The following is a 25,420-nucleotide window of genomic DNA, read 5'->3' as shown; positions in this document are numbered from 1 at the left end:
GTCACATGATAGTCACATTTGAAAAAAGAAAATCCTCAAAATCCCTAAATAGAAATGATGCCTCTTGGAATTTTAAATATTTTCCTATAAAAATTTTTTAAATTACATCAAGAACAGCATGTTGATTAGTCATGAGTAAATTATTGTGGATTATAAAATAGGCTTGATCTGCAAAAGGCAGTTGAGTTAGATAAGGCAGAACTCTTGGAGGGAAATCATAGAGTTCCTGTATTCAGTCTGCTAAAGTCCCCTCTGAGCACGTATGATTGCACGCCTCCCTGCAGCCTCATCCACATACAGAGATGTAAAACATGTCTGTTGAATGCAACTTCACATTAGAAGCACTTTCCAAGCACTAATGCTGCAATTTAAAAGCTTATAACAAACATGCCACAATGTAAAATCATCCCATTCCGAAGAAAAGTTTAAAGCTAATGTTTTCAGTGACTACAGTACCAGGTGAAAGGAAGAGTCTATGTTTATTTTAAATGTTACCATAGCAATTTTAGACTGAACGTCACTGTGGACAATTTATTGATCCTCAGTCCTTTGAATTATATTGCTACTGACAGGCAACTGGAATTATTTGATCCCTTGAAATAACTTGTTCAAATGTCACTCCTATCAGCATTGTAGCAACTTTTTGTTCTTAACTTGTTTCGAAAGCTATACATAGTAAGTGCTGTTCTAAACTTCTTATTTTGGGGGACAGAAATAGAAAAGGGCAAGAAATGAAGTCAAGAAAGCATTGCATTTTTCTAAAAGTGCTCTATCAACATTTACCTACTAGTACAGCTTATAGGACAAGAATTTATTTCACTATACATCTCGTGTGAAACATGACTACTTTTGTCCTATGTTGTTGTGGTCTGGGTGTCTTGAGGCTCTCTGTGATGAGCTTGAGGAGAAAGTCACCAACGGTGGATTGGCCACCACCAGGGTAAAAAGGTTTTCTGTAACAGTGAAGTCAAATTTCAGGATGCAGCCACAGCTACACCTTAGAGGTTTATCACCAAGAACAATGTTCTACACCAAACTTCATTATTATTATCTTACCAACAAGGGGACTGCCTTTTGCCTTTATAAAATTGACAAATAATGGCCATGTTGGCCTAGGAATAGAGACGTTACTACTTTTTTCTCAGTTTGCTTCCGGTACAAAATTCATGTTCAAATTATGTTTTGATGATACTGAGTGGGAATATGAGCTGCTGTTGTTCTCCACAGTGACCTCCGCCGTCCACAGTGCTCTTGGGGCACTCATTGTGATTGCACAAGCTCTCTACTTTAAAAAGAAAATAGAATATGTGTTGGCACTGGTTGTGCTCAGACTTCTTTTTCTTATTTGGTGCACTTTTTATAACTGCAGTGCTTTATATGGTTATATAAAATAGGGTCTGATAGTTCAGCATTTAAGAAAGTCCAGAGAGGTCCTTAGAATTAGATGGGAGATGATTCGTGTGTGTGTGTGTGTGTGTGTGTGTGTGTGTGTGTGTGTGTGTGTGTGTGGTGTACTGGAGTAGTGGCTGCTACCATCCCATTTTTGTTGTATCAGACAGCTCTGTAAGATGTGAAAGGGCCCTCTTTTGGAGTAAAGGTAGCAGGTAGAGCACATGTATCTTACTTTTAAATGTAAGTGTGACTTAGCTGTGATCTACTTACAAAAGAAGAGACATTATGTTTAAATAGAAAAATTGGGTGTGGTGGAGCAGAGAGTAGTTTTCTCAGCCTGCCGACAAGTAAAATGTTGCTGAACTTTTGCAGTCGAGTTACAGAGAATGCGTAATCTCTTGCATGTTGCAGTACAACTTTATGTCTTTGATTTGTGCACAACTTTGTAATTAAAAATAATAAGAATAATGATAGAGCCAGGCCTCTCTCGAAGCAGAGGGAGAAAAATCTGGCTGCAGACGGCTGCTGCCTGGCTCTGGGCTTCCCTTTTATGCTTTCAAGTCACTGCAGGTCAGTTTAGTTAGAAACCGAAGCTGACTTGAGACCTTCCTGTTTTCTGCTTTTCCTGCATACACAAAGAGTGTGTCCAGCATTAAAGGCCTTCTGTCTAGGGAAGTCTCCTCCCCTTTCTACTTAAATATGTTTATATTTCTACACTAATTAATGCTTTTACTTTGCAATCATTTTAATGTTAAAACCGGATGCGGTACAAAACTCGGCTTAGTGAGCTCATGGTTATTTTGTTCCATGGACTGAAGTCTCATTTTAGGATTAGAAGGAGTACCACAGTGAAAATGTTGATTTTCCTGTTTTACTTGAAATAAAATTTAGATTTCTTCAGGTAAAGAATGATCCCTGTGCTACAAACCTCAGCAATAATATGTTACATTATTTTTTATAACTCAAAACTTGAGTGATAGACAAGCGAAAAAGGCCATCTGTTTATTTTATTACTAGTATTATTTTGCTGCTGGGAATCAAACTTAGGGATTCTCACAAGCTCAGCCAGTGCTTTGTCACTTTAGGTAGATGCTACCCCATTTTGTGGCCCTTCCTTCTCCCCATCCCTCCCCTCTTCTCCTCTCCTCCCTTTTCTTTCTTCCTTCTTTCGTCACCTTTCCTTATTTTCCACTTTCTTTCCTAAATTCCGTATATCCGTGGTTTTGGGCCAAGGTTCTCTGTAAAATACGACAGATTAAATATGCGTTTGTACATCTTGCTTTGCTTTCTCCTTCTCCCGCTCCCACCTCCTCTCTCTATATGTCATTTATTCTCATGGGTTTCTTAATGGGTCTGTTTGAGACAGAGCAATAAAAGTGGCGTGTTTACCCTGCAAGTTCGGCTTACTTGCTTTAGTTCTCTGGAAGGGTGTGACACCAAGAGATTGCGGTTGGGCCACATGGCTCGTGCTGGACTGTGTTTTTGTGAATGGAGGCAGAAATCCAGTTCTGCCTGCTTGTCTTGAGGAAATGCTGAGGAGATCAGCTGTCTCATTCACGGGTAGAAAGAGTGAGTCATACATCTTCCGCCTTGTTTGGCTCCAGGTCATTGTTACAGTGGATAGAACTGGTTTTAATTAAATATTAACCCCTTTAATACTTGACATTTGTTTCATTTGTAATTTTCCCACTCCCTCCGCCCCCCTTTGCTTAAAAAAAAACTCATCAGACAGCTGTTTGTAAGAATAAGAGGGATTTTTTCTTGCCTGCAGCTAAATTTGAAAAATATTTTAAATGTCCATCACTTCTTAAGTAATGAATATTGTTTTATTTAAAACCTGGAAACCAGCATAAAGCCAAAGCAAGCTGTATTTAAAACTACCCTTCCCTAAGGCACTGATGTTTAGGAACCGATACTAAAGTTTAAAAATGGGCATTGATTCTGTGACATTTTGGTTGCGATGAATACTTTTATGAATTTCTTTCCTACAGTGCTGCTATGTCCTAGCAGGGAAGAGTATTAAAGCAGCCTTGGATGGGACACTAGATAAAGCCAGAAGCAGAGAGAGTGGCTGCTAGCCCTTTAAAGCAAAGATTCAGAGATTCAGTTGCAACTGGTCTATTAATGTGCAATGAACTGATTCTGCTATTGCCAGTCAAATCTACACACTCAGTGTTCATGCCAGCCTTTTCCTGGTCTTTGGTATATATTTTCTCTCCTTCTCCATTCCTTTTCTCCTTCCTCTTTCATTACATTGTGTAGAGACACAGTTTTATTCCCCAAAGATGATCACTTCAAGCATATTTTAGAGTAGACAGTAATGTAATAAAAAACATTTAAAAAATTAGGTTGACTTATATTGTTAATTTTCAAATTTGGGGGAGGATTGGTACGGCTTGCAACAATGTTTCCGGCAGCTGTAGTCTGCTCCTTCATAGAATTTTTGTGAATTAAGGAAGAAAACGCATGATACAAGTGTGATGAGACTGTGTCGTAGTTTCTTTCCCAAATCCAAGTTGTGTTTTTGGTTAAATGCTTTCCTTTTACTCCAACTTGAAGTTAGGGGTAGGCTTAAGCCTTTGTCTATTTAAATAGCGTGCTGCCTCGTTCAGCCTATTCAGCTTCTTAAGATTAGCTTCTGCGAAAATGTGAGTCATATGTTTTTTGTTAAAATTCTGTAATATGTTCAAGCATAAGTGTGAAGTACTTATTCAGTATGTTAAGGAGTTAGAACAGAAATAGCATCCTTCATCCATACTCTTTTTACAAATTGTTAGTTTGGAGCTATTTTCTCTGTACTTGTGAGGTCTACCTTCTAGATTCTTCGGCCCCAGCTCCACACACAGGCCAACACCCAGTACATGCCACACTCCCAGCGGGGCCTTGGACTCTGTTCCTTGTATCATGTGTTCTATGAAGCTGCAGGTCTTATGAAACTAAGGAAAATGTCTGGTTGAGCATATCCATGCAAGCATATTAAGTGGCAAATAACTCACTACCTGTTTTCAGCCATTCCTATAAACAAGCGTTACATCTTCATTGGATTATTGCAAATGATATTTTATTTTATTTGTCTCCTTTGTGTCACAACACTGGAATGAAGGTTGACTTTGAATGAAAGATTATTTCATGGGTATGAATACTTTGACTGCAAGTATGTCTGTGCGCCATGTGTGCACCTAGTTCCCACGGAACTGCAACTGCAGAGAGTTTGAGCCACTATTTTGGGTGCTATGTGCTGGGGATTGAACCTGGATCCTTTGAAAGAGCAGAAAGTGGTCTTAACCACTGAGCCATCTCTCCAGTCCCAAGTGCAGCCTTTTTAATAGCATATTTTATATCTCAATTTTTTTATCTGTTTAGCTTTTTTGGTTTTGGTTACGCTGTGTAGCCCAGGATGTCCTGGAACTCATTCTGTAGACCAACATGCCCTAAAGCTCAGAAATCAACCTGCCTTGTCTCTCAGGTGCTAGGAGTAAAGGCCACACCTGGCCTGTATCTGTTTAGAGGGAAAAGTAAAATATGGATGTGGTTTTTAAGTCCAGGATTTAATTATTTATTTGTTACATTAAATATGTATTACCAGATTTTTAATTATTTTAGATGTAAAAACACGTTATAAAGTACATGTGATTCATCAGTCTGAGCAGAAAATCAAAAACTATGTTGTCAATAGCAAAAATACGTTGTCAAAAGCTAAGAGAATGCAAACTCATCCTCATTTTTCCCGCCTCCAGTCTTTTTTTTTTTTTTCAGACAGGGTTTTTCTGTGCAGCTCTGGCTGTCTTGGAACTCACTCTGTAGACGAGGCTGATCTCAAATTCACAGAGATCTGCCTGCCTCTGCCTCCCAAGTGCTGGAACCAAAGGTGTGCACCCCACCACCCATCTTGTCCGGTCATGTATGTTAGATGTAAAACTATAAAAACACTAAGCTGGCCACAATAATGCTCCTAAGTGCATTTGTGTGTGACTTTTAAGAAGCGGGTGATAGACAGTTGTAAAGGAGAACATATCCAACTATCTGGGATTGTGTTTAGACTACTTGATTTACTGGTTTTAAGAATTCCCTTATTATTTCATTAAGTTTCAATGGAGGGGGCGGTGGGTGACATTTAAGGAAATTAAATAATTTACCTATAGGTGGCAAGTTATGAGTTTGTGAGGTGAAATTTGTCGGCCTTGAAAATTGTTAAGCGCAGCATCAAACACTGGTGGAATAAGAAAACAGACTTGCTCCTCGTACAAGCTGATCAAGTTAGTACCAGTTATGACTTGGAATTACTGCTGGTTAATCTCGTCTCTTTGGCGGTAGGGAATGGTCTGTCCTCCATAAAGTATTGGGATGAGGGAAAATCATTATAGAACAACTCTGTGATATATACATTTTAATCCCAGTCAAGACTGTCCTGGGATAGTTATATTCTTGACTAAGGTAACGTATGCTTTACTCATGAAAATGTTTCCATTTGAAAAGATGAACACAGAAAAGAAAAGCCCACTGAGGCTGTCTTCAGTTTTTACATGGAATTAGATCATGAAATTCTTCCTTTTTTTTTTGGTATGGATTTTTTTCTTAATTCACTCATCAGTATGAACCATTTCAATGGAGAGTGATTGTTATTGTTGGCGTTGTTGTCGTTGATATTTGATTTTTGAGACAGAGTCCCAGCTTGCAGCCTCAACTAGCCTGGAGCTCCCTGTGTGCCTCATGCTAGCCCAGCCTTCCAAATCCAGGAATTACACGCCTGGCTCAGGCTGATTATTTCAATTAACATTCCCCACACAGAATAAGTTCATTCAAAAGAAATCTGATTGACATCTGCTTTAATGAGACTTGATCGGATAAAATTTTACAGTATTATACAATATTAGTAAGATAATTCTTGCTAATGAGATCACAATGAAAGTTAATAAGGATGACGACAGTTTATTATATGCTCACCAAGTTACAAGTAGCCTGATTTCTGTTTTGCGTCATTTGTTTACACAAAAGGTATGCATATCTGTTTGCGTTTGAAAACTGAGTAATATCCAGCGAGACTGAGTAGGGTTATTTCGATGTCCACATCAAAGGTAATAAACATTTCAAGGTGAAAGGATGGACTTGGCTTCAACTGGAGCCAAATGCTTTACAGCCTCCCAGTTAGTCCTTCTCCTTTAACAAAGCGGGAAGTCAGTCCACCCTAGGGTCTGACAAATGGTGAAACTCTTTCCTCAGTGCTGACTAGCATGGCCAGGAAAATATTTTGCATGAGAAGATGACATTTGCTTTATTGTTCATTTTTATTATGAATACAATTATTGTTAAGATAGATTGCTTTGTTGCACGTAGCGCAAGTCAATGATGTTTCTTTCATTTTTAAAGCTTGATGGCTTGCTTTGAATAAACTTAGGACAAATGTTTTCAATTATGGCAGTCCTGTTTGCAGGAGACAGCATTTACCCGAAGAAGTCATTTCAAAAAAATGTAGGGGATTTGTGTGATAGTTACACATCGCTTAAAAAAAAATCCTTGTAGTTCACCGTGAGGTCTTAAGCACCGGCAGTGGGTGAATGGGCAACTTCTGCAAGATGCATCCTTGCAGGATGTAGGAACCCTGTACCTTTTATTCGCCATCTCCATCTGGCAGGTGAAATTCAGAGGGACCCCACCTGCTACTGCGCTATTTCTGCCACACCCATGTTTTCCAGCTCCATCAATGGACTTCTTCGTTTCCTTTCCTAGGCTGTCAAGACTGTTTTACAGGAGATTATTGGCAAATAATCACAGGACTGAGCTCCCTCAAAATAGGCCTTGCTTGTCACGTCCGACTTGACATTCCTTATGCCTTGGCTGTTCCTCTCTTAATTTTCAAAATCTTTCTCTTTTCTTCTTCAGCTCAGGTACCTGACAATGACGAGCAGTCCGTGCCAGACTATCAGGCTGAAAGTGGTGAGTACAGCTTGTCCCATCTCTCACGTTTCCCTATGTCTGTCCTGTCTCTTTCATTCATTCTCCTTAGTTGGTTTCAACTTCTAGAGCCTGTCTTCGCATTATGCCAGTGCTGTATTTGGCTTCTAGTTGTGAGGTGTTTTTATTTGTCAGGTCATGACATCAGCAGAATCTGTGCACGAGCTGGACAAAGCTTCCAGGGATGGGCGAGGAAAGCTGAAGTGTTGAAATGCTGGCCCCGTTCTCCATACTCAGTACATTTCCTTGGAGAGGAAACAGGGTGTGTTGTGCGAATGTGCAAGTGTTTACTTCAGTTTTGCCAAAGCCTTCACAAGGAAATGTCTGGAGGCTGACGGGAGGCAGAGTGAAAACCCACGTGAAATTAGTTATCCCAAAAGTTGTAAAAAGATCTTGGCTCGGACATGCGTTGGTTAACTGTATTACTCTATCTTCGTACACGTTATCCTGCTTTGATTTAATTCTTAGCCCGACGTTTTCAGCTTCCAGGTTACAGTAGCACCAATGGAAGTAGCCACTGGCTTCTTGCAGCATCGCTTTGCTTTTGTGTTCCTACCCCGGAGCCTTGCTCCAGGGCCCTTCAAAACGCAGGAAGAGTGATTCATGGATGCTTGCCCTCCCCTAATTGCAGAGTGAGCATTTTGCCTGCACAAACATTCTTGCCCCAGGGTTTACTGCTGATATTTATACTCTGCAATTCTAGCGTTAACCGAAGCTACTGACCTGTGAAGTAAATCCGAAGAAGAAGCATAGTTACTCCTCATCCACCAGGGACATGCTTCAGTCTAGCTGGTGGATTCATGTCTCCAGGAAGAGCCTTGGATCTTGTCTTCTAGAGGCTATTTTCTCATTATACATATATGTATACATACACAAGAAAGCTTAGTTTATATATTAGTCACAGCAAGAAATCAACGGTGGTAATAATAAGCTAGAACGATATTAACAAAACTCTATCTTTAAGGCTGTATAAGTTAATTCTTTTTTGAACTTTCCTTTGAATACCCGGCCTGTGGCAGGCCACAGTCAACTACATTTGTAGAAAGTGAAAGCGGCTCTGCAGTCTGAAACCTGTGTGGTGCTTTCTCTTTCCTCTAAGTGCTGTTTGAAGCACTAACCTGTTTTGTGCATCCAGACTGTTGATCGTATCAGACGAGTGGACATGGACAGGGACAAGAGCTTCTTACCAGCATACACCTCGTGAAACGCATGCTCTCGACCTTGGTCTCCCACACACCTGTTTGCTGCAGGTGTCTGCTTCCAGTGTCTGTTATCCTAAACTTCCCAGACGTAGAGAGTAGCTAGAACTTCCTCAAGAATCAAAAGCCACCTAAGAGGTCAAAAGAAGAAAAGGTGTAAAAATGTGCCCTCCCGATGGGGGTTCGGCCCTGAAGGCTGGCAGAATTTGCACCAGTGTCTTCGGATGTGAAATGACTCAGCCAAGTTTCATCCACCAGATGACAAATTATAGCTTGATGTTTAAAAGCCTTGGAGTAAAACGCACCTAAAACAAATTCTTTCATTTTAAATTATCTTACATATAGTTTTCAATGGCATTAAATACGTTCTGATTGCCAGACCATCATCAAGGCATTCAGAGTTTTCAATTAGGCCTGAAACCCTATACTCACAAAGCAACAGCCTCTGTCTCCCCAGCCCTGCAAACATTGTTCGGTCTCCTTAATTTTGATCAAAGAAGTGAGCGTGATGTGCTGTTTGGTATGCGGATACAAGTATTCCATGTATCTCTGAAATTTAGTCCTGAGATTTCAACTAGAGACCTTCAGAACTCTCAGAAGGACAGTGACTCAGGGCCAGAGCTATGCAAGGCCCACTCTTACTGATCAAAGCATGGGAAGGGAACAGTCACATCCACTCTTTCCTTTCCTATGAAGGTACTTTTCTTTTGCACTGCAAGCTCATCCTGTCCTCTTAGAGAATGAATGAAGCCTTGTTGAGTCACTTCACATTCGACTAAGTTGGCGAGAGCTCCAGTACTAGGTACTATTGCTCCAGCTGTCAGGGTAGCAAACAACACTCCATGGGGATTTTCACTTCTCTTCTTATTCGCTATCTTTATCAACTTTTCTGCTCCAGGGTTTCACCCCCCAAACTCTGAGTCACAGCAGTGTGACCCCACTTCTCTGTTTCCCCCACTCTGATTCCCCTTCTGACTCCATCCACTGTTCATCTATTAAGCTGATGATATGTGGTTAGCGGGACCACAGAAATGAAGTTTTGCTTTCAGTTAAATTTGATTTCTATCATTGGAGGCTCACGTGAGTGATGGTTATTTTCTGACCAGCAGGGCTCTGAGCAACCACACCCACCATGCCATTATTTCTATCGTTGGTCTCTTCTCTGCTGTCTCCTCCATCTTCTTGCCTAACGTCCCCATCCCACAAGGATCGTCTGGAGGATCCCTCTAGAATCTCCCTGCAGCCTCCACTGTGTGGTGGAGTAAAAGCGTTTAGATTTTCAGCCTGAAACTCTATCGAGAATTCACATCAGAAAGATCAGTGTTTTTCCAGATCAACAGTTGTTCCCTTTTTCTTTATATTTTTGTGGTGGGTCTTATAAATTTCCAAGCAGGCCTCAAACTCACTATCATGGATGATCACAAATGATCTCAAATTTCTCGTTTTTCCTCCACTCCCAAATGCTGGGATTATAGGCATGCACCAATGTGCCTGGTTGAAGCAAATTCTGTCTCTTAGGTTCTGTTGTCCTGAATGAAGACCTTGCTGACCCAGCTGGAAATCCTTGATTTACACTGTCCCTTTAGCTCTTTGCAAAACCCTGCACTTACTGAGTTGTTCATTCTGCCTCTCAGAAGCATCTCAAATTTCTGACCTGTTCCATCCCTGTTCCCTCTGTCCCTGCCTCCTTAGGCTGATGCCAAAGAGGTCGGGACTAGGTTTTGAGGTTGGTTTTCTTGCCTGCGATCCTTTCTCCTTCAAGTCTGCCCTTTGCATCCACACAGTTTTCTGGCCTTGTTAATTTTTCCTTGCTCCTCTTGCTGGACAAAGTCCTTAGGTTTGAGCTCTGCAGAAAATTGTTCTGTAACCCAGGCCTTGGCCTTCTCTTCAACTCAACTGTTTGACTCTTGTGCCTCTGGTACTCCGTCCCTTCCAGCTCTTTCTATACCTTAGTCTTTTTCACTTTTCAATTCTTCAAGCATGACACACTTTTTATGCCTCATATTGCTTTAAAAGATTTTACTGTGACCTTTTGGCAGTCTTATTCCACACTCGTTTCAGACTACATCTTGCTTTTCTTTCTTGGCTTTTTCTTGCTGCCCCATCTTACAGAGTTTACCCTACAGCACTGTGTTTCTAGTATCTATTGTATTAGAGAATTATAGATTTTCTTTCTTTCTTTCTTTCTTTTCTTTTCTTTTCTTTTCTTTTCTTTTCTTTTCTTTTTTTTTTTTTTGGAGACATTGTCTCACTAGTCATTCTGTGACGGTTGGAAACTTAGTATGTAGAACAGACTATTTTCAGACTCAGAGAGTGTGCATCTATCTTCTTTGCCTTCCTTGTGCTGGCAGGAAAGGGGTGAATCCTCATACCTGGCCCAGAGACTGTGAATTTCTGAAGAGTGAGGGTCATATTCAACACTACTGGCCTGTTACAGATGTACTGGAAGTAAGACAGTTATCCTAATCATCGCAATGTCATTTTCACCACCGAGTATTGACAAGGTAATGATACCTTGAGACTTATAAGTGAAACATCTTTCTTTATAAAAGAAGCATAAGCAACGGGTAAGCATAATTCTAAAATGGTCTCATAAAACTCATTTAAGGCAAAGCCTATTTCAAATTTTAACTGCCTTGCCAAACTATTCAGCTGATGCTACCCAGCTAAATTCACTTGGTACTGTTGTAAGGAGGTCGCTTGTTTGTTTCCCCACTGCTCAGGCTTGAAATAATCACACAGAAACCATATTATTTGCAATACTATTTGGCTAATAGCTTGAGTGTATTTCTGGGTAACTCATTTCCTAAGCTAACCCATCTCTATCAATCTGTGTATCGTCAAGTGGCTATGGCTTACCCGGTAAAGATCTCCAACAGGGGCTACATGGCTTCTCTCTAACTCCTCCTTCTTTCTCCCAGCATTCAGTTTAGTTTCCCCCTTTCCTCTATTCCCTGTGAAGGCCCAAGACAGTTCCTTTATAAACCAGTGGTATTCACACAAAAGAGGGGACTCCTACATCATGGTACTAAGGAGAGAATAAAAGAATGATTGGAAGAAAGTAGTAGAGTGTTTGGGCTGGGAGTGAAGGAAGGAAGGCTTTTTTCATGAAGTAGTTCTCTGAAACTAGACTGGAGAGGCAGTGTGGTTTCTGAAGGGCTTTCTGTCTGGGGACGCTTAGTGGGACAGAAGGATTTTACTGTTAGGGAAAGAAGAAACTGTTCACCCCAAATGCGGCCAATCATTTCTACATTTCTCCAAGATGAGCATAGGTAATTGTATTTCCTTACAGACTGCCACAAAACAAGACATTTCCGTATGTCTTTATTGCTACAGTCCTCTGGTAAAGTAAGATTAGTGAAGTTAACAGCAAAGCTTCCTTCAACACTTTAGCTATACTCAGAGAACCTATGGATCTCTGCCGTACTTAAAGACATTTTAAAACTAAACAGATATAAAACTACAACAGCTGGGAATTTCTAAAATAGTTTCTTAACATTTCTTTTTCTCTTTCTTTCTTTTCTTTTCTTTATTGGTTTTTCGATGAAACAAGGTTTCTCTGTGTATCAGCCCTAGCTGTCCTGGAACTCACATTGTAGACCAGACTGGCCTCAAACTCATAGAAATCTGTCTGACTCTGCTTCCCCAATTCTGGGATTAGAGGCATGTGCCACCACTGCCCAGCTAACATTTCTTATTTTTATTGAAAAACTATTTGAATTAAAAATCTGGAATGCAATGTTATACTATTGCTGGCTAAGTTTTGAGAATGTCTATTTTTTAAAGCAAGGATAGACAAAATAAAACAAATAATGGCAAATGACTTTTAATTCATTCATTCCAAGAAAACAAAATCGTTTGTAGACATTGTTTGTTTTGTGCCTATACATTTTCATAACTTAGACATGTTGTGGAAACACTTAATCACTTTATGATATATTGTAACTTTAGTGAGGAACTAATAGAGTATCTCTTTAGAAAAGGGACTTCAAAGGTCATTTTAACATGGGAATGTATGGTTAGCAAGATGTCTCAGTGTACGAAGACACTTGCTGCCTGGTCTAATGCCCTGAGTTCTATTCTCAGGACACACAGTGGAAGGAGAGAACTGACTTCTGAAAGGACCTCCATATGTATGCATGAGTGTGCGTGGGCACACACACACACACACACACCACACACACAGAGAGAGAGAGAGAGAGAGAGAGAGAGAGAGAGAGAGAGAGAGAGAGAGAGAGAGAATATCATTTGAAAAGGTAAGCTGGGCACAAAGGTAAAAGGTGGTGGCACACAACTTTAATCCCAGCACTCAGTAAACAGAAGCAGGAGGATCTCTGTGAGTTCAAGGCTAGCATGGTCTACAGAGTGATTTCCAGGAGTTCCAAAGAGTAAAACTACATAGATGAGTTTTTCTGAAGTTCATAAAGGATGGTAAATGAACTGAATTTTTTATAAGTATGTTAAAAATGTTATCAATCATTTATCAATTAACATTTTAAATGCAGTTGTATCACAATAGTCTGAAAATCCATCCTAAATTTTGTGCATCCTACAGCTATACATTATCTTCATAACTAATTTGTTTCCTTAGGCTACTTTAGTCACTTTGGTCTTTCTCTGTAGGAATCCGCAGGATGGTCAATGTTCATGGGCACTTCCAAGTTCAGGATGTTCTCAGGAGTTCTGCAGCATTCCCAGCAGGGCACACCTTGGAGCTCTAACCTGTCTTTCTCTCAAAGGGACAGCAGAATGCAAAGCATTTAGAATGATGGCCTTGGAGGAATATCCTCACGTGTTTTCTAAACTGATTATTTTCAAACACTTCACTCTATCTGACATGCATAATACAGTACTAGCAGGGCATCTATTATTAGTCAAGACAAGCCAGTGTATAGGGAATCGGTCTTCTAAACGCAGTTACTACATGGTGATACCTTTAAGGAAATAAAAGCCAGAATGAAATTCTCTCAAGTTTTTTGTTTTGTTTTGTTATTTTAATTAGGAACAACACCTATGTCGAATTTTGGGGCAGTAGAGGAGCTACACTTAAAACTTCCTGTAAGAAATGCGATTCTTGTCCAGTCTTTTTTTTTTTTTTGAAGGGCAGATACTGGGGAGTAGCCAGTGCCTTACATAAGCTGAGCACACACTTTTTCACAGAGCTGTGTTGTATGCCCTGTAGATCTATTTTGTAATGGTTCTATGCAGGCTTTCACTAACTAAGTTATTTTGGAAAACTCCACTTGTGGTTTGTATTAACTTTTTTCTTAACTTTTCACCTTTCTAGTAATCTACATCTTCCAGCACCTGTTTCTTTTTTAGTACAGTGTGAGACCTTGTTGAAAGCTTGGTTCTCAGTGTTAGTCCTAACACCTTCTCCCTAGACTAAATCTGGGGGTTTGATTGGCCAAGAGGACTTTGTGGTCTTCTCTCTCTCTCTCTCTCTCTCTCTCTCTCTCTCTCTCTCTCTCTCTCTCCCCCTCTCTCTGGCTTGGCCAGAGAGAGGGGCATTCCCAGAGCAGTTCCATGGCTACCATTGTAGACCATGAGTTTGTTACTGAGGTTGTTAGTGTGCTGTTAGTGTTTCTTCTCCTTTCTTTCTAACCCCACCTCCTTCCTTTTTCTCTACCCCATTCCTTTCTCTAAATGTTATTGTAGAGGGACAGCATCTCATTGTGAGGCTCTGCCTGAACTAGAAATTTCTGTGAAGACCAGCATGGTTGTGAACTCAATGAGATCTCACCATCTCTGCTTTTCTAAAATTTTTGAGGCAACATTAAGCATATTGCCCTAGTAAGACTCATTTTCATAGTCTTGTCTTTCTTCACATGAGACTCCATGTCTGAGGTCTGAATCCCAGTTTTCTGGAGAAGTCTGCCTCCTCTTTATCTATGGTTTGTTGCTGTTCATTGGTTATTGTCGTTGCTTCTTTTTTCCTTTTTCACAATTCAAATGTTTTACTAAGGAAATAGGCAATATATATGCAGTGTTGGGCATACATAAAACCATTCTGTGTCCCTACAGTTTTTGATTTCACTGTCCTTTCTAGATATAAACATGCATTTTTCTCCTTTCTAGCTGTCTCACGTTTCTGATTATAAGCAGATATTACCTTCTCCATTTAACCACATTTGATCATAGTTCTTGTTTTCTTTTTAAAATTTTACATGTCTAGTGTTTTACCTGAATGTCTTTCTGTGCATCCATGTGCGTGTGCAGTGCCTGTTGTGGTTAAAGAGGGCATTGGATCCCCTGGGATTGGAGTTACAGATGGTTGTGAGGAGCCATGTGGGTGTTGGGAATTCAACCTGGGTCCTTTGGAAAACCAGGTAGTGCTTTTTAACTTTCTAGCCATTGGTTCAGCTCCCAACTCCATTTTATACATTTCTGTTTTGATGGAGGGTGTTTTATGATGGTTTATAGTTTTGAGATGGCATAGTTTGCTATGGTAGAGAAGGTAGGATGGAAGGAGCAGGGAACTGCTGATCTGTTCTGAGCCCATCAAGGACTAGAGAGGAGGGTCAGCTAGCTCCGTTCTCTTTCCCTTCTTTTTTCAATTTTTTAAGAGTTTGAGACAGGATCTTGTGTAGCCTGTGTTGGACTTAAACTTGCTATGTAGTCAAAGAAGACCTTAAATCATAAACCTCTGCCTCTACCTTCCAGCTGCTAGGATTAGAGACAGTAACTACCATGGCCAATTCTAGATTTCATCTCTCGCCTGTTAAGATAGAGACAAAGAGGTGTTTTGGCTAAATTTTAATTATTTTATCTTGTAAGAGCTAGAAAATCATAGATCCTGGACTCAGAATCTCTAAGGGTTGTTAAGTGATTCCCATGTAGGCCTAGCATGGAGTGTAAGGTTAGACATTTTACCTACCCTGCCATTTGCTTACTCAGAGTAGAGACAGCAGCAGTGGTCTCTGCAGAGCTGATGGTACCTGATTCCAGATTGTGTGTGTATCTACACATTATCCAACAACAGGGCCAGTTTCTAACAATATTATCTAAACGTAGCATCCTTTTATTATTTAAGCACACTAGGGAATTACAAAATGAAGTCTCTTTAAAATGTTTTCTATTTTGTTTTTTTTTGTAGTCAGAGACTACATAATAATACTTAAAATAATCACACAGAAACTGTATTAATTGCAACACTGCTTGACCAATGACTCTAGCATATTTCTAACTAGCTCTTAGATCTTGAATTAACCCACTTCTATTATTCTGTGTATTGCTACAAGGCTGTGCTTTACCAGGTAAAGTTCTGGCTTCTATCTCCTTCATCAGCCACATTGCATCTCCCTGACCCCGCCTTTTTTTATCCCAGCATTCAGCTTAGCTTTTCCACCTACCTCTCTATTCTGCCCTGTTATAGGCCCAAGCAGCTTTATTCATTAACCAAGAAAAGTAACACATATACAGAAGGACATCCCATATCAGCTTTTCAAGACAGTTTCTCTGAACTAGGCTGGCCTTGAACTCACAGAGATCCTCCTGCCAAACATGTTTCTCTCTTGAAATCTATGATACAGTTAATATTTACTTTCCAACCCCAAAGCCTATTTTCTACTTTTGCTTTGAGTGTTGAGAGTTATTGCTGACTCCAGTATAGAACCATGAGTAGTTCAACAGTGAACGAACGCTCTCTCTTACTTAGAGAGGAGCAAGGCTGTCTCTACCCAAATGCGAGCTTTTCTAGCCAGGATTCTTATCCATTAAAAGTTCTGTTGGCTGTCTGTGTAGGTGTGTCCTGTGTCTGACTCTACAGACAGCCCACCTGGCACATGTGGAAGAAAGCAGAGATCTTCGTTTGGTCCTTGCTGGTTTCACAAGAACTGTATTTTCTAATCAAGGTAGAAACCCAGTGACAGATCTCCAGACACAGCATTGTGATGCTGGCGCCTTATCTCCTCCACTCTCAGAAGCTGAGCTAGGCTGGGCCTAGTACTTAGATGGGGAAAAATCCAACACTAACTCTGCCTTGCTAGCATTTTTGTTTTAAGTGATATCGAAATTCACTAGTCCAAGAGAAGAAATAAAAGTCAGCTACCTACCTTGGGTATGTCACTCAAACTTGGCTTAACTATGGGATGGGAAAGAGCTGGCTTAGTCACAGGTCACATTTTGTTCTTGTCAGTTTCTCCATGCTAAAGAACAAGAGAAAGGCTAACACCTAAATGTGGGGAAATATATGCTGGAATTTAAAGGTAGACTTTAGGGAAAAAATAGATATGCGATTACTATAGAAAAAGAAATTACTACAAAGGGCTATATAGTCATAACTAGAAAATTTCTGTAGTCTTGGTTTTAATGCATTCTCTGTACTTTAGCAAAAACATTTTATTTTTTTGTCAGTATCTTCTTACTAAGGTAGGTAAGTTAGACATAATCCCAAGGGAAAAACCAAAAATCAAAGCAAGACTATCAGCCTAACAGCCCTAAGGTTTGTTATACCAATATAGATAAAGGCTGAAAGTGCTTATTTCAGCCCAAGTGGTTAGCTTTGTCTTTCCCAATGCCCTGCACCTTCAGCTTGCCCCGATGCAGCAGCAGCCCTGGAAACTTACTTCTAAAACATGTTCAAAAGAAGTGTGGTAACAAGTGCTTTCCATGCTTCCTGCCTATAATTGTAACAAATTACTTTAAGATGAGTGATCTGTTGACCTCTTTGGTTGAAGTCCACTCAGTATTAAATAGTCAGGTTGTTAGGCAGTGACTGGACTTATTATGGATAAAATAATCTGGGTGGAGGGAGAGGGTGGAAAATGACCGTAGTCCTTGTCCCAGAGTTTCGTCGTGTACACACAGTATCCTTTGCAGTCCTATTCACTGCTTGGTCCAGGATATGACATTCATTAGGATTTGTAAACATACATAATCATGAAATCAGATATCAAGGACACATTTTTGCAGTTTTGTGCATGTGCTGTTTCTTAAGGAGTTTTATGTCTGCATTTCTTGCCCTTGCTTCCATTAGACCCATAGCTCATTACTTGCTTTTGTCTGTTGTTGAGTTTTTTTTTAAACTGAGACTTTGTGCTGTGTCTCATGAAGTTAGAATGTTAGTTTAATATTGTTGCTTTTAAAATATAACAAGCTTTACTCCCGCAAGTATGATTTGCATTTGGCAATAGCAGGGGATACTATTAATTATCGATATAATTATTCATAAAATATTGTAAATGACTAAAGAAAAACTCCCATTTGTCTGGTGAAATTTTTAACAGAAATAAATGCTCAGGTGAAATGTTTTTGTGTACAAGCTTTTAAATACTGTTTTATTCTATTGATATCAAATATCCCTCTGTAGTCCTGGTTGTCACAGAACTCACTGTGTAGATCAGGCTGGTCTGGAACACACATAGATTCACCTGCCTCTGCTTCCTAAGAGCTAGCATTAGAGGCATTAATAAAGGATGGGATAAGGGGATTAATGCCACCATGCCTCGCTCAAATATCATTTAAAAACTAGTTTAACAAAAACCCCTTTATGCTATAGACGGCATGTCAGGCCATTTAAACAATATGTATTTCACAGTTGCCTACAGTTATACTCTTCAATTGTGGCACAAATGATTTTGGATCCTGTATAAATATTTATATTTTTATAAATATTATTTTATAAACATTATATCTATATATTTATATTTGACATTGTTATCTTACTGAAGTTTGAGCTTGGCATCTTGTGCACGCTAGCAGTCACCTTTGAACTTCAAACCAGAATCTATGCCTATATTTTTCTTAGCAATATTGAGATAATTATGTTCTTACAAGTGCAGTCTGTATTCATAGTCTGTCGTCCTGTGACTTTAAAATAGGAATAATACATTTTAATAATGAAACAATTCTCAAATTTCTTGTTAGAATGCCGTGTAACCGGTCTGACTTTGAATTTGATATGTAGCTGAGGATGACCTTAAAACTGAGGATGGTCTTGTCACGTTCATCTCCCAAATGCTAGTTCTGGGATTAAAGACAAACTGGATATATATGTCAGTTTAGTCTTCTTGAGAGAATTGGGAATGCTTTGGAACATGCAACAAGAACCCGTGAGCCCAGGCCTCACCACCCTGTTAACGTTACCGTTCCTTGTATTGAGTATATACCTGTACAGTCAAATACAGAAGTACAATCAGTTTATAAGACTGCAAACTTAGTTGTGCGGCAAACATGATTGGAAGCCCTATTCTGTGCCTGGTATGTGGTAAGCAACCAGACAAAAGATCTCAGCAATTACAGCACGTCCAGTCTTGCTTCACCTTGTAGACAAATGTGGATCAGACCCAGTCCCGTTTGTTTTAAGTCCTGTGAGGTAAACTGTCTATCTATGCACAATCATTATTATATATTTCAATTTGGTTCTATTACTATATGCAGAAAAAAGTGGCTAAGTCTTGTCCCTTTAATTTTACATTTATTTCCACAAGGTAAACCTTGCACATGGGTGTACTCCCTGGGTCTCCCAGGCAACAGCTCAGTGTTTGTAATCCTATCTCTCTTTGTCTCACACCAGTCATTATCCTGACTTTAATATAGTAAAGATTATATGCTGTAGTTTACTGTTTATGGCTTTTTGTTTTGGGGTAGTTTTGTTCTTCAGTGATGGACATCAGACTGAGACCTTGTGCTTGCTGTATGCTTGGCAAATGTTTTATCCCCGAGCTACACACCAGCTCTCTGTTTAAATGTTAATTATTGCCATGTACAGAATTCTCCTCTCTGTGCTTTGAGACCATAATTGTTCCTTTTGATCCACTTCAGATAGCACTTATTCATTAATGTCTTAGACTTAGTAGCTCCTGTGTGTTGGTGTGGCTTCATCTACTCCCTGATTCTATGCCTCTTTCCATTGGCTTTCAATGGGTCATGTCCCATTCATCTTTGTCTGAATCACACGCAGTAGGTCTTCACTGGGTATCGACTGATTGAATGACTAACGTCTTGGGTAGTTAGAATTATTTTTTTAAACCTTCACGCATAGGTGGCTTTGTCAGAAAGCTAATGTAAACATGTGCTTTGTTTCGCTGTTTCACTTTCCTTTGAGGAATTATGGAAACTGTAAGCATGCAGCATTGGAACTAGACCTAGTTATCAGATTAGAGCCTTCTGATAAGCATTAATTTATACTTCTATTTCAAAATACGTTTCCCAGTGATCTCTATCTAGTACAATACTGAGAAACTATTTGGCATTGTTCTTGTTTTATTGAAAGAGAAATCCAGAGAGCATAATATAACCAAAGGAGTAAAGCATGGGATGCATGACGTCATGCAGTTTGGCTCTTGGCTCCCAGTTGCTTAGTTTGAGGTAATCTTCCTTCTTGGTCCTTAGACCACCTACAAACATCAAAACTATTTCTACCTTGAGAAAAAAACAAAATAAAACAAAAGAAAGGCTATGAAAATTGATCAGTGGTAGAGTAAGATACATATATATTTGAGTTCTGGCAAAACACACACAACAAGACATTTATGATTAATAAAGATTGTTCATATAGGGCACTGATACTTATGAAAATTTTTCTCATTAAGGTCCAAAGAATTAAAAGAGACTTAGGTAAAGCAAAAGAAATCTTCTAGCAAGTGATAGGCTCTGAAATATTCACTGGGAAACTCATTTGGTTTAATTGCGCAAACAAGATAGCAAGCTTGGTGTTTGCAAGCTCCAACTATCATCAGGGGAGGTGTGCTTAGCTTTCACTGTATTGAAGATTTGTTTTCTTGTTTATTTAAATGAGAAGGATGTTTATGAAGGCCCTGTGCATTTGTCTGCTCCTAATGCAGAGGTATTTGTTTCTGGAGCTCGGGAGACCTGTGTGGGCCATGGACGTATCGGCCACAGCAGCAGAGGCATTAAGCAGAATGCTAGAGGGCACAGGGTTGTGATCCCAACTACTGTGGAAGCTGAGGCAGGAGGACCACAAGTTCAAGACTACTCTGGGTTTTATGTTTTGGCAAGACCCTGAATCAGAAGCAAACAAGCAAGACTCCAAAACAGAAACTGAGGGAGAGAGAAGACAGGGAGAGGGACCAGCAAGCCTGCTGGGAGTACTGTAGCAGTCATGAGTTCCTAGCATGCAGCCAATCCATTTTCACCGGAGCCCAGAGCTTTGGTTTGAAATGATACTGCAAGTGAATGACACCCACATTTTAAAGTTAGAGTTGAAATACTGAAGTCCAAACGAGGTCTTGGGCTCTCCCTGCTTTTACAAGAAGATTGTGTGCCAGGAAAATAGAAAATAAAAAACAAACTATAATCCAAAATAAAAAAAAACTTGTGAAACTTCTTTAAATCAAAATTGTCTGTTTGTAATATTAGAATATAATAGTGTACATTTCCTTGTTTAAAATTTATTTTTATATCCTTCTGCCTTATGAGCACAAAAACAGAATAGATGAAAAGATGAATCATGCAGTTTATGCTATGCTCAACTTTTTCATCTACTTCAATTCTATATCTATATGTATTATACATATAATATATATACCATACATACATATATGTAATTCTCATTTTACTGTTATTTAGATGGTTTACATTAGCTGCCATCAAGGATCTATAAAGCTGTAGATAAACTTGGATTAGAAGCATGCATCCCCTTTTCTCCACTTTTTGCACTGAACTTTTTGACACTGACGTTTAGAGTTGAAGCTTAAGAAGCTGTTTTGAGAATTTCCTCTAGCTGTAGACTTGCTAGCAAAAGTTCTGTCAAACACTATCAAGACCGTAGGGCTCCCATACAATGACCCCTTCCTAGAAGATGTATGAGGAGCACTGAAGTCAACTCGGAACAGGTTTGGCTGTTCCTTTCAAACAGTGGTCCTGCTATGACGTGAACTTTTATTGCTGGTAGAGGTTGTTTCCTCTGTCTTCATGGACACAGCAGCCTCTCGATGTTGATTTCATTTGACTACTTTCTATTCGTTGGCATGGGGCCAGACCGTCAGGTGAAGCAGTTGTCCCAGGCCTGCGCAGAAAGCCAAGGAACTAGAGGATGTGGCTCTGTTGTTCTGGATGTTTCTGACAGCCTCAGATGTCTCTTGCAGCGCTTTCTTTCAGGATAATCAGTGTTTTCCTTTCTGAAAGCTCTGCTTTCACTCACTGTTGTATTGCAGATTAAAGGATGGTGCATTAGAAGGTTATCAGTTAATCAATAAGCTTCAGTCATGCCATTCTGTGACTAAGGTATCCATTGATCAAAGTGCAAATTTAGGCCCTGGGCTTTTAAATGGCAATTTCAGAAGGTTAAGAGAGAATTTTTGTGGGACATATAGGACTATCCCAGTATTTATGCGTAGAAGTTGGGCTGAATTTATGCATGTATATAACATATACAAACCTGTATATAAATGCCTCTACTTGCATGCTACATAAATTATACTCATATCTCTTAATATTTTGTTACATATTAATCATCACCAACTCTTTGAATGTATAATTGTGTGTGTGTGTGTATGTGTGTGTGTGTGTTTGCAGAGCAAGATGAGGAGGAAAATGAGGCGGAGGAAGGGGGAAGGAGAGAGAGAGGGAGAGGAAGAGGCAAAACCTTCACATACATACAGGAACATAACAATATTGTTTGTATTTAAATGTAGTATTGTAATATCTTCTAAGCCTACAGCCATCACAAAACTTGAAGATATGCTTTTGCTCATGAGAATTAGATCGTTAAGCGAATGTGGATTTTAACAAAATTTATCATCTTTGCTTTGACCATATTCAGTTTATCCTTTTAATTCCATCTGTACTGTCCTTTTATGTAAAGAGAAATAACTTAAGCCAAAGCCCCTTCACGGTGCCAGGAGTTGAGCTAGGTGCTAGGAACTAAATACTATACTAGTAATTAACACTGATCTTTGGCAGCTCCTTGACATCTTAGTGTTCATGGGCCATTTTCCCATTCCACACCTAATTTTTTTAGCAGCATTACCTTGGTAGGTAGGCATACCTTTCAAGACTCACACAAGTTCAGTGGCTCTCAGATTTTCATGGCTATGTGTATGACATCATCAAGACGCACCTTGTAGCATTTTTTGTTCTGTTCTTTGCAGCAAATTGCTAGACTGGCATTCACTGAGCTGTTACTGTTTAAGGGAGTGGGTTCTATGTAAGTATTTTTGGCACATGCATGTATGCATGTATACATTTACATGCTCATAAAATGCAGTAAGGAAATGAAAAACAAAATATGCATTTTCTTATTTATAGGATTCATCTAATTTATCCTGAATGGACAAAACAGTGCATAGACAGAAAGCAAGCGTGGAGTGGGCAGCATCCTGAGTTCCTTATTAACCTATGGAAATGTCAGTCCTTGTGCTTTGACTTGGAGAAATGTGGTTAAGTCCTGTGTATACATGACTTCAGAGTCAGGAATTCTGAACGTTTGCTTAACAAAATAATGATGCTCCCAAAGGAAATTTTAACATTTTATTTTGGGCATTGTTTATCTTTGGGAATGTATAATGACAGCAAAACGTTTGCTAATATCTGCTGAAATTAATTGATGCCTCATTTGTTATATTTTATCTTATATTACTTTAAAAAACCCCCTTTCTGCTACATGTAGTGACGATGCTGCAGTTACTGGAGCTATGTATTATAATCATCATGGTTTTCACCAAAGGATCCGAATTCAGTGTCCTGTACCTGCACATCTAAGTTCAAATCTCTGTGTTTGACTGTAGTAATAAGAGCGGCGGGGCTGCGTCCCCGGCACCCGGCCGCCCACATGGCTAGCTTTAGCTTATGCCCTGAAATAATTACACAGAAACTGTATTCTTTTAAACACCGCTTGGCCCATTATATCTGGCCTTTTCTCGGCTAACTCTCTCAACTGGACTAGCCCATTTCTTATAATCTGTGTAGCCCATGAGCTGGCTTACCAGGAATGATCTTAACCTGCATCTGCCTGGAGTGGGAGAATCATGGCGACTGCCTGACTCAGCTTCTTTCTCTCAGCCTTCTGTTCTCCACCCACCTATGTTTTAACCTATGAGGGCCAAGCAGTTTCTTTATTGCTTAACCAATGAAATCAACAGATTGATATATGACACTCTCACATCATTTGACTAGATATGTGACCTGGTACAAGCAGCTTAAGATCATGGTGTCTTAATTATCCCATGTGTACAAAGGACTAGATACTACCATATGGTGGGTGGCCCAGGTATAACATGAGAATGTATCTGTGTGTTTCTGTGCTGTTGCATGGGCAACAACTATCTCAATCTTATTATTCGTGTTATGACGTGTTCATTGTGATCCACTTACCACTTTGTGTCATATAATTTGTTTGTTTGCTTGGCCACGTGCTTGGCACTTGCATGGACAACTCCTAACCTTTGGGTCACACACACACATACTGTAAAATGGAGGCCAGAACAGGGACCCTTTCAGTTGATCACACCAAAGAGCTCAGGGGACAGTCGCAAGGACCCTGAGAGGAAACTCAGAAATATTGTTTCAAGCCTGTTGACATGCAGATCATTGGACTGCATGAATAGAAAGTTCAGCTAGACTGTTCCAATTCTTGTAATAGAGACACAGTTATAGGCTCTGCTAGCATTTTATGCATCAGGTTATGAACCTTGGTTGATCAAGAATATGCTAATTTGTGATTCTAGTAAAATTGCCTACATCTTCAGTGTTTTGTTGATTTTGAAGTTGATATATTCATTGAGGGAAAAAAAGTGTGATTTTTCAATTAAGATGTAACCTTTACAATGCAATGCATAATAATTATAGTATTCACTCAGCCTGAAGAAAAAAATTACCAGTTAAATAGTAATAATTAGGATGAGAACTACATCAGAAGGGTGTTAATTCTATGATTATCTTTACTTAATAATAAAATACCCACAGGACCTTTGCTATTGGTTCTAATCCATTGGGGTCAGTACTCCACTTTACATGCAGGCTCCAGGAAATCCTCTTAAAAGCAATTGGCTGTTGACACTGTGGGTGGCCAAAGATCACCCATGTAAAATAGATAACTTTCTATTAAGCTGCAAAAGAGGCACTGTGCTCCAACAGGACTTTAGGAGTTTGACAAAATTGTCAGTGAGGGTTCTTAACTGTCTTAGCAAGGAATGCCAATCACAGAAAAGCAACTTAGACTGACATTCTAACAGTTAGTTGACATCACTGTGCTGAACATTTTTAGGAGTAGATGCTAGGTTTCCTGCCCACTGAATGGAAGGCTAGCATTCGAGGACTATTTAGCTTCGAAGGAAGATCTTGAAACAGCTACCAGCTTAGAAGGCAACAATAAAGCTGGGAGTACAACACGCAGACACCCTGCACACCTGGCAGTACTGCATGCACACACCCTGCACACCTGGCAGTACTGCATGCACACACCATGCACACCTGGCAGTACTGCATGCAGACACCCTGTACACCTGGCAGTACTGCATGCACACACCCTGCACACCTGGCAGTACTGCATGCACACACCCTGCACACCTGGCTGTACAACATGCAGACACCCTGCATACCTGGCAGTACTTCATGCAGACACCCTGCACACCTGGCTGTACAACATGCAGACACCCTGCACACCTGGCAGTACTGCATGCAGACACCCTGTACACCTGGCAGTACTGCATGCACACACCCTGCACACCTGGCAGTACTGCATGCACACACCCTGCACACCTGGCAGTACTGCATGCACAAACCCTGCACACCTGGCAGTACTGCATGCACACACCCTGCACACCTGGCAGTACATCATGCAGACACCCTGCACACCTGGCAGTACTGCATGCAGACACCCTGCACACTTAGCAGTACATCATGCACACACCCTGCACACCTGGCAGTACAGCATGCAGACACCCTGCACACCTGGCAGTAAAACATGCACACAC

General features: G+C 40.0%; 1 protein-coding gene across 7 annotated transcripts in view; it reads left to right on the top strand.

Annotated features, from left to right (window-relative positions):
- The window catches only part of Etv1 (ETS variant transcription factor 1), a 91,798-nt gene that overhangs the window by 5,478 nt on the left and 60,900 nt on the right, over nt 1-25,420 (top strand). For all 7 annotated transcript variants that reach the window (XM_075948737.1, XM_075948733.1, XM_075948734.1 and 4 more), the window contains one exon: nt 7,273-7,326. In XM_075948737.1, the coding sequence (XP_075804852.1) occupies nt 7,273-7,326 (54 nt within the window). The remainder of the gene's footprint in view (nt 1-7,272; nt 7,327-25,420) is intronic.

This window comes from Microtus pennsylvanicus, chromosome 14, assembly GCF_037038515.1.
Source record: "Microtus pennsylvanicus isolate mMicPen1 chromosome 14, mMicPen1.hap1, whole genome shotgun sequence".
NCBI classification, from domain to species: domain Eukaryota; kingdom Metazoa; phylum Chordata; class Mammalia; order Rodentia; family Cricetidae; genus Microtus; species Microtus pennsylvanicus.
Note: the sequence above shows the minus strand (reverse complement) of the source record. Positions and strands in the feature narration are given on the sequence as shown.